Source organism: Thermobia domestica, chromosome 2 (assembly GCF_964235325.1).
Source record: "Thermobia domestica chromosome 2, izTheDome1.hap1.1, whole genome shotgun sequence".
NCBI lineage: Eukaryota > Metazoa > Arthropoda > Insecta > Zygentoma > Lepismatidae > Thermobia > Thermobia domestica.
The window spans coordinates 56,697,506-56,710,996 of record NC_137455.1 but is presented as its reverse complement, the minus strand read 5'-3'; the positions used below and the strand labels follow the sequence as shown (position 1 = coordinate 56,710,996).

The window sequence follows — 13,491 nt, the reverse complement described above, 5'->3', positions numbered from 1 at the left end:
TCTGTGTACGTTATTTATCAATTTACTTTCTTTGTTTTGATTTTTCTTTAGTGATGAAAGCTGTATTTCGTTTCTTCATTTACAGGTATCTACACCTTATTCCAAAAAGTTTCAGACCATTGATTATGGCTGTTTTGAGGTAAGCTTTTCTGAGTTCAACTTCGGGTATCTTCGGAAACGGTATCAAGTTCGAGCCCCCAAGTCAACTTTTGCAATCGGCGGAAATTGTACAGATGTATTTTTCTTTTAAGTATAATAAGACATGTTGAAATGTTTAAGTGTAGAAAAGAAGTAAAATTGATTGAAAAAGTTAACGATTTAATATTTCGAAACTATGTATACATGTGAACATATACTGGCTTTGTCATTTATAATTCCATACATAAAAGAACATTTCCAATAAAAGAAAGACAGCGAAAACTTTCAAATGAAAAGGTATGTCAAATTGGGCGGCATTCTAAAGCTCTTAAGAAATAACGAATGGTAACGTTTATCCCATAATGATACTCCAAAAGGGTCACAAATGATGACAAGTCAAACTTTAGGTCATTTGTTTAGAAATAATTCGGAGTTGAGAATTTCTATCACGTAGTGCATGTACCACGAAGGCTCACTGTTTGAGGTTCTCGTGATAAGTGAGTGATCCCGGGAAGCAAGGGTCAACGGAAAAGTTTCAAATGGACAAGTATATCGCACTGGATGGCATTCGAAAATTCGCAAAAGAAACAGAAATGACAAAGCCAGCATGTGCTCATATGTATACATATTTTCGAAATATTGTATCATTAAGTATTTCAATCAACGTTACTTTTTCTACACTTAATAACATTTTCACATGTCGTATCAAACCTAAAAGAAGAAAAAATACATCTGCACACTTTTCCCGATTTCGAACGTTGGATGACCTCGAACCTGGGATCTTTGGTTAACTGTTTACGAAGATACCCGAAGTTGGACTTACAAAAGTTTTGCCTCAAAACAGCCATAATCAATGCACTTAACCTTTCTGGAATAAGGTGTACATACTCGTAAATGAAGAAACAAAACAACTACGAAATACAGCTTACATCACCAAGAAAAATCAAAACAAGGAAAGTAAATGAGTAAATATGGTACACAGAATATCTGAAACAAAACGCGTCTTTTGTTATCCGATAGTTATCGTAATAATTGCTGATCCGTCTACAATAACAAGGTATGTGGAGTTACTTCAATTCCAGGTAAAACATAGAAATAGAAGGCATGCCTTGTTTCTCCGCTGCCTCTAATGCGTGTTCGAAACGTCAGTTACGGGAAAACTTTATTCATCGGAAGCAAATTGCCGTTTCCTGATGCAGTTAACACAGAGCACCACTGTGTGCAGCCAGTGAAGCAAGCACTGGTAGATACAAGGAGGCGACACGAGGTGTGTATAAGTTTGTTGTACATGAGTCGGTTGAAGTGGAAGCACTGTTAGAGAGATATATTTGGTGTTTTTGTTCCGAAATGGACACAATCGAAGCAATCGAAGAATGACAGAAGGGGAAGGAACGCAACAGAAAGGAAAATTGTGAACTTTGGCAAAGGATTGTTTGAAGAGGCCCTCAGCTTGAAGGCTCTGAAATGGTGGGAAAACTGTGCAAAAGACATGCTTCTTTTCAGTTTTATTTCGTTTTTCACAACGTTATCATCACTTTTAGGCCCCGAAAAAATATACGTTGTACATAAGGGTATAAAAAATTTTTAACCAAAAGTCAGGTCCTCCCCAAAAATTTCTCTACATTTTTTTGAAATTTTCAACAATTTTGAAATTTTTGAAATTTGAAAAAAAAAAGTAAATGTGGTTTTGAAAAAATGTACATTTACACCTAGGTGGTATCTACAATCTGTAAAATTTTCAAGATATTTCGACAACCACCACCAAAATTAAAAAATACGTATTCAATTTTGAGAATGTATGATACGATAATTCGGTAAGAGGAGCGGGTAGGGGGACAAATTTTGTTTTAAGGTAGTTTTAGGTCAAGGATAACCTTTTGGGTCTGTAACGACCCGAATTTGGATCAAGGGCCGATTTCACTGTCTTACTAGGAAAGACTCTTTCATTCCATTTTATTTACAAATCATGCTCATTCATATAAATCGTCTTTTAACCTAAGTGAGATATGGGAACATGCGATAAGTTTATAAAAGAGCATAAACAAAACTTTCAATTCAAAGACTAAAAAAATAGTTAATAGTCATTTAATGCTACAATTACCAGCTCTAATAAGCACAAATTATATCATTGTGATTTGTTTAGTAAGTATTTTTTTGGTTTAACATTGGAAAATATTAAAAGTTGGAAACACTTTGAAGTCGTAAAGAAGAGAACGAAAGACGCAAATTATAGTAGTCATTCAGTTAGTGATATTTTATATATATATATATATATATATATATATATATATATATATATATATATATATATATATATATATATATATATATATATATATATAGAGAGAGAGAGAGAGAGAGAGAGAGAGAGAGAGAGAGAGAGAGAGAGAGAGAGATGAGAGAATAGGGTCGTTAGTTGTTATTTAATATGTTGAATTAGGTATTTCTTCTAGAATTTACAGTTTGTTGCATATGGTGCCCCACAAAAAACAGGAAATTTGTTTCAGCTCATTTGATATTTATTTATTATCTATCACCTATAACAGAGCATAAGCTACCAATTATAATAGGCATTATAACTAAGTATTTAGTAATATATAGACTTACAGACATTCAATATATCACAATATACACATAGGCTATCACATTGTACAATTATTTAATATAACATAAATATTCGTAATCACATCATAATTCATAAACACAGCATAATATGTATAGCCACAGTATATGATGAAGAAATAAAATAATATACCAGCAGTAAACATAAGAAGAAATAAATAAAATAAAGAATAACATGATAATGCGAAGCAAAACAAATATAACAGTACCTATGTTACATTGTCCCATATTCAAATCAATGTTCAAAATGCTTTCCATGGGCTGCTACATGTCGTAACCAACTTGCAGTGCCATTCTGGATAGTTTCAAGGGAATATGTTTCCAAGATTCTGTCGACATACTTTTTAAGTAGGTGATGTCTGTGATTTCTCTTCTCTGTACTGAAACTTCATGTAACAGTAGATCGCATATGCAAAAATCCAATATGTTAATATATGGACTTTCTGATGGCCAATCGTTAGGTTCAATAAAGTCAGAAGTATTGACTCCGGGTCACCCAGTCTCCCTGGCTATATGTCCCTTTGTCCGTCCTGTTGCTACGCCCATTAATTACCCGGTTAATTTACGTCGTGGAACATTTGCGTGCACATTTCATATCTGTACACAACCTAGTTTACTGGTTTCTTCTTTCTTCTGTATCTTGGTAAAAAAAAAAAAAAAACAAGCGTATAAAATACGTTTCCTGATTTCTTGTGAGATACCCAATATTATCTCACTTGTCCAAATCCATTAATAGCTTAAAGTTTAGAAGAAGGTGACGGTACCGATCAGTGAAAACTAAATATAGGTATATAGAAAAACAGGGCACTGTAAAAGGTAATTATTAATTTCATTATTTTAGTAAGATGTGATCGTTGAGCAGTATTACAAGGTTTAATCCTACTTTTGCAAAGCAGGGTAACTCAGTTATCTCAACATCTATTTTTCTAACAAAAATTAATAAGAATACTTTAGAAGAAAAGTGAATATTTTCTATTTTGTTGATTGTAACAAGAATCGAACACAAATATTTAATAATATTCTGATTATTGTTTAGTTTGGATCAAGAAATATAGTATGGAGTAAATTTGTTACCCTTGTTGATATATTACTAATTATTGTAGGACAATTACGGAATATTTATTGTTGGTATATTACGAATTATATGTACAGAGTTGAGAAAAGCATTGTAACATAAGTATCTTCCGAAAACAATTAAAATATAATTAAAATAAATATTAGAATAAAAGTGTATTATGATGATAGCTAAAGATAATTCAAAATATACATAATTCAATAAAAGTGAACAGTGTTTCCCTTCAGTCCTTGTTCATTATGTAATATAATTCTCAAAAAATACACCTATGTGTATTAATTATTTAAATTGAAAATAAAAAAGAAACAAGCTAAGTTTCTATAAACAAGTAAATTCACTTTCAAGGAAGTGAAATCAGAAAACTGAAAGTGACAATCTCATAAATATAAACGTAAACAAGAAACTTATATAAGTGAAAGGCCAAAACAAAAATATGTAAACTGACCAAAAAATAAACAAAAGGTGAGAACGGTCAGAAATGTCAATAGCGACAAACTGATCAGAAGCAACGTTATAATCTGCATTTTGAACAGAAGTAAAGTTAACTGACAACCAGAGTCGAAGTTACCAGAATGGCCTACAGTTTGTGTAAGCCTTTAAATATCCTGTAAGTAAACCTTCGATACAATTAGGTAAAGAAGCAATATACAAGAAGTCCAGTGCATGGAGGTCTTCCTCCAAGACAGGTTGCTTTAAATCATTTAAATTCAGGTGAAGAAGGATGCATATACCTATAAAGGAACTTCTTTTAAAACGACTTTAGTTTTCATTTTGAGACGAATGGGAGTGTTTTCCACAAAAATAAACTGATAATCTAAACTGAATTAGTCTTAAGTACTTGCAGACGTGTGCATTCCCCACAATAACAAACTTACTCATTCGTTTACGAAAATTAACTGGTAAGCAATTTATCTTATATATTCTTATATTTTCTTCTGTCAGGTCGAAGATATGCCTTTAGACGATGAATTCAACAAACTGTTAAGTGAAGTTTATGCTGAAAACATTCCAGGTCATTTGTATAGAGCATATACAGTGCTCGGAGGAGAGAAATCTCTAAGAGATGTACAGGTAACTTCCAAGTATCCTTTTTGTTGTCAGCTTTAGACAGAAAATAATAAAGGCAGGAAACATGTAAGTAAAATATGAGAACATATCTACCACCTAGAGTATACTTTCTATACTTGTATTTAAAAATGTGAAATAATGATGTGTAACATAATTGACACTTTGTCAGCTAAATGTATGTGTAGTAAGTCTGAAACATACGCCTGTAATAAGGCTTAAAAAATGAATTACATTTTTCATTGCACTTTCTTCAAATTCATTAATAAATGTCTTGAGTTTGATTTTAATTAGTGAGATTAAGAATTTTGAAAAACATTCAAGTAATATTATTTTAATTTGAAACTCTGTTTATAGATTCTAATTTGTACAATAGAAATTGCATATACTTAGTAAAGATTTCGTTGAATAAGTTTGAGTCAATTTAAATTGATCTTGGTGTTTTATTTCTATTATGGTTATTTCCCTTATTTTTCGAAATCATGAAAGCTATCGCCGTTGAAGCTCCGACAAGAAAAGTGTTTGTAGCTTTCCGAAACGTGAGTGAAATGGGTATAAAGGAAAATAAAAACCGATAAAACATCATAAACCATTCCAATAAAAGTGGACCCGCGAAGCGTAGTCGCAGATGTTCTTGCCTTTGGTGCGGGCGGACCCGGGTTCGATTCGCGATGAAGACACTCGATTTAGAAACTGTGAAAGTTTTTTTTTCAGCCCAGCCATCCTGAGTTAGGTGTTCCTCCTTCCCACGAGTCAAATGTCGGGACGGTACCTAACATATAGGTCCCGGGCCGCTTCCTTTGTTCCCCAATCCTTTCTTCCTTCCCTTTCCTCGGATAATGTGCTCGCCGAGGGATGTCATCCCTCATACGGGACGTTCTAATATGGTCATTGATGCCGAAAGCCCAGAAATCTAATTCCTAATCCATTCTAATGTTTGATATTAAAATAATCTCATGACTAGATACTAAAATGCACTGTGATTTTCTTTGTAATTCATTTCCCCAATAATTGGTTCAATTGTCAATAATAATGAAATTCACTAAAACAATGCTTGTTTTTTAAAAAAAAATCTAATTTTCAAATATAAATTTACTTCAGTATTTTTCAGGAAAATCAAGACCAGTTTGGTTTATTTTCTCTGGCATAGGAAGTCAGTGGCCTGGAATGGGAAGTGATCTCTTGAAGTTTGAAGTGTTTGCGAATACAATAAAGAAATGTGACGAAGTATTGAAGCCCAAAGGTTTGGATATTTATCACATCTTATCAACCAAGGATGAATCGATATGCGACAATTTTATGAACGTCTTTATAGGAATTCTTGCAGTTGAGGTAAGAGTAGCTTCCCACTCATTTAACTTTTTAAAATTTGAAAGTAATGTATTTATATTCTCTCACCATCTACTTATAAATATTGTATAAACAGCTTCGAAAATGATGGGACCTCGTTCCCTAAAGCGGGATTAGAATATAGTAAACCTTATGGTACTTGCGCACAAAGTTGGATTCAATGGGTTCCTAAGCTATTAAGGGTAATGGGGCCCTTTAAGTATCAAGATCAATGTAAGGCATCCTATATTGTAAAACTTTGTCCCGTATGGGTATAGGTAGAGCGTTAATAAATAGTGTGTCCGGAATCGACTCCCACTATCGGTTTTTATTATAAAACTTTCTCACTATAAAAGTATTTTTACAAAATACTGTATAAATAATCTCTTTAGTATACAAGGTTAGTTATAGGTAATCTTTGACCGTAAGGTCGCAGACAGGATCTCTACAGAGCCCCGTAGCAGGCTAAGCGAAGTGGAGTTAAGGACCCAATGCTCCGTAGCAAGCAGAGGAGGGTTAAGTGGCCAACAGAGCCCCGTAGCAGGCTAAGCGGCTGCGGTTAGGATTCCCAGACAGAGCCCCGTAGCAGGCTAAGTTAGAAGATAGGATAGGCGTAGTTCCGTAGCAGACTAGAGGCCTGAGGTTAGGTTACTCCTAATGTTCCGTGACAAACAGTAGGGTCACCAGAAAACTGGTACAGAATTGCCGTCGTCCAGCCAATTTAAAGGGTTCCTTGGGTAGCGGTGGCGCTGCTGCTCCGTGGGAGGGGCTAGAAGCCGTCGTCTGCAAGTGAATGTAGATCCATCTGGTGTGAAATCCTCTTGCCAGACCACGTGATGGTGTTTGTAAACACTGGCTTGTGGAATTGTTTATACACTACATCACGTGGGACATTACAATATACAGAAATGAGGAAACTAGTTGTATTTTAGGAAGCAGGCTATCAAAACGGGCCCTATTACTTGCATCATAGGAGTCTACACAACACGAAGCACCATTGCTATATCTATGGATATTTTATTTTATTTATTATTTTTCTTATATTTTAGAAATGTATATCCAGTTGTTTCCTTTAATTTTGGGGGCCCTAAGCTATAGCTTGTCTTGCTTATATGTAAATCCGGCACTGCTTGCGCAGCTAATTTTGTTGAAGTAGATTGATTCAGTACTAGATATCCCTCCGATAGCCAAACTTACCTCCGAAAATTTCTTGTTCAAATAGCGCAATATACTGACATCTGTATATTAGAGATTTATATGTATTAGTGTTTTCCTTTTTTGAACTTTTTCAATAAAATTTCGTAGTTTTCGATTTACACGCTTCAAAAAGCCTTTTTTAAACACATTTTTGGTAACTTTTAGCTTTAAAACTATGCTTTTCTTAATACATGTTTGTTAGAAGATGTTTTTTTTTTCTTTTTTATACTTGGTCTCTTGAAAATACACTATATATACATATATATCTTCATGTGATATTTCTGTTCATTATTTGTAGGCAGGATTAGTAGATCTACTGAGATACCTTGGAATTCAGCCAGATGGTATGATAGGTCATTCCGCTGGAGAATTTGGATGTGCATACGCTGATGGGTGCCTTACTATTGAGGAACTAATGTTAGCAGCATACCACAGGGGTTGCATTGGCTTAGGTTTCAACTCTTTCAAAGGTGCAATGGCATCTGTAGGTAAGTTATAAAGATCTTCCTTAGTAAAATGTAAGATTATTTTTGCTTGCCAAAGATATAAATTATTGTGTTAGAAAAAAATAAGTGTCTGGTGAATTATAATTTTTCGGTTGATATTAACTTAGGAACTGAAACTTTTACCAAAATTACTACAGATTTTCTGGTCGAAATTTCATTTTCATAGAAGCTTTCATATCCATCTGAATAATTTGTAAACAATAATACTGTATCTATCAAACTAGGTTTGATAAAGCTACAAAATATTATGCATAGTGTATCAGTCTCTCAGCAGTTCTATAATGCAAAATGCCGCCAAAAAGATCGCTTACATTAAGAGTACGTCATGACTCTTTCAAATCCAAACTTTAGCATTTCGCTCGTAGTAGAACAATAACGGAACTGTTTTGTTATAATTAAACGTTATGTATATACACAATATCTTCTTCCATACTCTACATAACCAACAAAATCGCATCCAAAGAGTGGTCCTGTGCTAAAGAAGATCCGGGATATGGCGGCTTGAGAGAATATTTACCCACAGCATTTTGCGGCCAACAATTACATGTGGCGTAATCAATGGTGAATCGTGCAGTCCATCACAAATTGAGGCTAAAGATTGACCGTAAGGCGAGTGTGCATGCGTTAACGCCAAGGAATATCGCAGAACCACCTAGCACGGACGAGCACCACCTAGCTAGTCAGAGCTTGGAATTTGTTGTGACAACAGACGAATCATAAACCTCCCCCAATGACTGTGGAAAAGTTCGGTCCATCATCTAAGGAGGTATTTGTGCAATTTATTGAATGCAGGTTTGTTTGTTTGATTTCTGAAGAAGTAAGATGTTTTATAAAAATATGCTTCTATTCTTGATTGCTTAGTATAAGTAGGTTCTCGACTATCCGCCTCTGTACTATAGCCTACTTTACGAAAACTCCGTAATAAATTGAAGAATATTTTTGAACGCCCTGTTTGACTTCTAATGACTTCTCATAATACTGCGACTCTGCAAAAGAGAACCAGTTATCTATCAAGAACTTCTTCAGAAACTTAAAAACAGTTTTAATTCTTTTTCTCTTAGGCTTACCCTTTCACATTTGTGTAATCATCCATCAATGCACAGTAAAATAATTTTAATATATTATTTTTATAAACAGGCCTACATTTCACGTTAATGTTTTGTTTATTTTAAAATTTAACGTATCTACACTGTACAGTGTACATCATTTTATGTTTTCAGCTAAAGAACGCTTTTATTTTTGTACTTCCTTTCACTTTGATTAATCCTTAAAACATGTGGTACAGTACAAAGTTTATGTTTCCTGTTAAAGAACATTTTTATTCTTGTACTTCCTTTTGCTTTAATTAATTCCTAAAACATGTGGTAGGATACATATTTTATGTTTCCTGCTAAAGAATATTTTTATTCTTGCACTTCCTTTTGCTCTGATTAATTCCTAAAACATGTGATAGAGTACATATTTTATGTTTCCTGCTAAAGAATATTTTTTATTCTTGTACTTCCTTTTACTTTGATTAATTTCTAAAACATGTGGTATAGTACGTAAGAAATATTTATGAAGTACTGATCTGTATTAGGAGTCATAAAATATGAATAACAGTGGGTCTTGATATAATAAAACGTGTTCTTGATAGTATAGGTGGAGCAGAAAGTAAGTAATTATAGAACTTTTGGATAAAAACCGGCTTATTTTTCTTATCCGGTCTGCCCTTCTGCCATAGTAGGCCGAATAGTCATTTCACTTTTTCAAACGTACTGTGATCAAAAACAATTTCATGTTTAACGTACACATCACTTAATGTCTTAAAACTTAATACAATAAAATTAATCATTTACTGATTTTTAGGTTTGTCTTTTGAGGAATTGAAGGATCTATGTCCTCCGGATCTTGATATAGCTTGTCACAATGGGCCTGATAACTGTACAATCTCAGGCCCAGAAAATAGTATTGAGACCTTTGTTAACAATCTGCGTGAACAAGGAATTTTTGCCAGGATAGTGAATTCAAATCAAATGGCACATCATAGTCGTTACATAGCACATTCAGCAGAACTATGGAGATCATATTTAAATGAGGTAAGAACAAGTTCGTAACTGATACCTTCAAAACTAAATCAGTCTCGTGATTAACATATAAGTGTATACATAAAAATAACTAATACTTTTTCTGATCAGAGTATATACTTATTTAATAAAATTAAAGTAAGTCGTAACAGTTTCCATAACAACGTTATTTTTCACTAATAACTTAACGTCTGGTGAAGATAACATTAAGTTATTAAAACTTACGACTTATTCTAATGTAAATAAATGTGGTCAGAAAAGTAATAATTATTTAAGTAATAGTTCCAAACTCAAATGGATGAAATTACAAGTGTATACACGTACATATATGATAAAATAACTTTCGTCAGAAAACGTTGTTTAGTGAATATTAAGTCTTTAACATTTCAGTGCTTTTCATTCGTTTGGCATCTTCATTTCACTTTTTTTTTTTTTTTTTTGTTATTTCCATAATAGGTAATAAAGACACCTCGTCAAAGAACGTCTAAATGGATAAGTTCTTCTGTACGTGAAGATCAATGGGACTCTCCACATGCACAGCTGTGTTCTGCTGATTACTTTGTCAATAATGCATGCTCTCCTGTACTCTTCTACGAGGCTACAAAGTATATTCCTCCTAACGCTATTACAATTGAAATAGCCCCACATGGCCTCATGCAAGCTATTCTCAAAAGATCACTTTCACAAGATTGTTTAAAAGTAAGCCTCTGCGTGCGCCAACATCCAAATAATGTAGAATACTTGCTCTCAAGCATTGGAAAGTAAGTATTATAGTTCTTCACAATTAGTATTTAGAGTAAATTTTTTTGTTTATAATGTAGAATGAAATTCAAATTCATGTTTTTCCATTTTGGAGATATATTCGATTATATATATACAGGGTGTTACATAAATGCGTCACAATATTTTGGAAACAGATTCCTTACATCAAAATAAGAAAAAAAGTTCGTATGGACCTATGCTCAAAAGTGGATGGTTTCGGAGTTATAGATTGCCCTAAACGTGAAATAAATGAATTCTAAAAGTTCATAGCTCCACTACTATGGGACCTATCGTAGTCGGATCAAGACATCACTGACGAACTAGTGTGTGAACTATCCAAATATCTATCTTTCAGAAGCTCCGGTACTTGGACAATCTTTTTTAAACAGGCTGTTTTGGAGTACTTGATCACTCTCCACCCATTTCTCTAATAACTGATGTGCAAATACTGTAGCATTCTTAAACATGTACTATGTTTGGATAGTTCACATTTCAGATGCTCAGTGATGTCTTGATCTGACTACGATAAGTCCCATAATAGTGGAACTATGAACTTTTAAAGTTCACTTATTTCACGTTTTCGACACCCTATATCTCCGAAACTATGCACCGATCCATATGAACTTTTTTCTTATTTTGATGTAAGAAATCTGTTCCCAAAATATTCTATTAAGTTTATGTAACACCCTGTATATGTGCTGTATTACTTACTCATGAGAACTTGAGCTTAGATATTGATTTCAAATATAAATTACTAGTACTATTAAATATAATTTTCTATTGAAATTGAAAATTTTATTGAAATAGAAAAGAAATAAAGCACAATAAATATAGGACAGATTACAATAGTATATTGAAATTCCAGATGTACGCAAGTATATATATATGTGTAAATTTAGAGATAGTGTAACTAAATTATAAAATACAGTATAGTATTACAAAAATATTTTTACAAAATATCAAAAGAAAAAAATGATTTATATTTTTTTTGTAAAAGTGGCAAAACTGTGAAAAATATTTTAATTTTACATATAAAAGTATCAGAATGCTTAAGAATGCTTCTCTTAAATGAGATCCATATGTTGGTGACTTTAATATAATAGATCAAGAAATGAGATGTCAGGTAGAATTTAAAAGATCCATTTGCCTTAATTTGTGAAGCTAAAAATGATAAAGATATCACTGGAAATGTTAACAGAGCAGTAGATATTGTAAACTAGATTAAAAGCTAAATTTGGGTATTTTCTTGTAAAATAACAAATCAATACATTAACGGAAAGTAGGTATTTCTGTATCTTCAATGTTTAACATTAGTTTTCTCTCTTGTTTACCCATTCAGGCTGTACATTGCAGGTCTTCAGCCTCAAACTTCAAAATTATATAATCATGTGACGTTCCCAGTAGGTAGAGGAACGCCTATGATAGCTCCCATCATTGAATGGGATCATGTTCAAAATTATTACGTTCCAAGCGTAGACTTTAAGGTAAATATTCTTTTTTATTGATTGATTATGCTTTTGTCCGTAAGTAACTGCATTCTCATTAAGGATAAGTTCTAATTTAACAGATTTCAGCAAAGCTTTCCGTAAATAAAAAAATCGTCTTTGTATTCACTAATAATGACAATAATAATAATAGAAATAGTGTAAATTATTAAACATACATTTCTAACTCACCGTTAGTGTTAATTTTAAATGTTGATTTACACTTCTCTTGCAACATTCTTCTAAGTGGAATTTTCCACTATTCAATACAATTTAGTGTAGTCGTTTTGTATCAGTTAATATTGACATAGAGAGAAGACAAACTCTCTTGCATTACTGAACTGCACACGTTGCTCTCAGTTTTGTTTTCGAGAAAAGCCTACAAAGATACCATTTTGTTTATTTTAGTTAGTATTTAGGGCAAAAATGCTATTTTAACTAACACTAACTACATATTAGAATAAGAAGAAAAATATTATAATTTGTCATGAATGCTGTCGATTTGTGAATGTTTATTTTTCCGTCGCTAGGTACAAAGATTTGTTTACTCGTTGTTATGACAAAAATCCAGTTACGAAGGAAACAGTTTTGTTACCATGTACTTAATTACATATATTATTAATATATAACTCAACAAGACGTCGTATAATATAGACATATATCGCATTGCTGTAAAACAATTGACAATTATTATGAAATACAGTGTTTATGTGATTGAAATTAGTGTATAATCCTTAAATAATCTTTGTAGTAAGTAGTAAATAATTTTATTTCGATTACACTACGAGATTTTAATAATTCGAACTGGAGGTTAACATTCCTGGTTAACTGAAGAAGATTATAAACCTTTCTTATAAAGCCACTGTTGCAGTGAGAGTTAGAAAAAGAATTCAAGTTCAACCCACAAGACAACATACATATGAAATAATTATGTGATATGTTAGTCCAGTAAAGATAAGGTTTGACCTTGAACAAATTGCAATAGAAATGAAACATGTGCCTAAATGATGCTAAGCACATTCTAAGCAAGCCTGAAAAAGTCCTCAAGAATATTCAATCTGGAAGGTTGTTAAATCCAATATGGCTGCCGTTGGTGGTCATTTACGACAGACATCAAAACAAACGGAGTAATTACGTGACTTTGTAACAAAATTCAGGCTCAATATCCCTGATAAAAGTTGTTCACCATTATGTGTCCTTTTGAATGAGGCATTGAACATATCTCTAATATACAGGCGTTCTCAAAA

The 13,491-nt window shown here is 32.8% G+C and overlaps 1 protein-coding gene across 1 annotated transcript in view; it reads left to right on the top strand.

Annotated features, from left to right (window-relative positions):
* The window catches only part of LOC145679016 (fatty acid synthase-like), a 126,066-nt gene that overhangs the window by 57,058 nt on the left and 55,517 nt on the right, over nucleotides 1-13,491 (top strand). Inside the window, exons 8-13 of the mRNA XM_081749617.1 lie at nucleotides 4,778-4,906; nucleotides 6,002-6,232; nucleotides 7,725-7,914; nucleotides 9,781-10,010; nucleotides 10,455-10,759; nucleotides 12,100-12,244. Coding sequence (XP_081605743.1) covers nucleotides 4,778-4,906; nucleotides 6,002-6,232; nucleotides 7,725-7,914; nucleotides 9,781-10,010; nucleotides 10,455-10,759; nucleotides 12,100-12,244 — 1,230 coding nt within the window. The remainder of the gene's footprint in view (nucleotides 1-4,777; nucleotides 4,907-6,001; nucleotides 6,233-7,724; nucleotides 7,915-9,780; nucleotides 10,011-10,454; nucleotides 10,760-12,099; nucleotides 12,245-13,491) is intronic.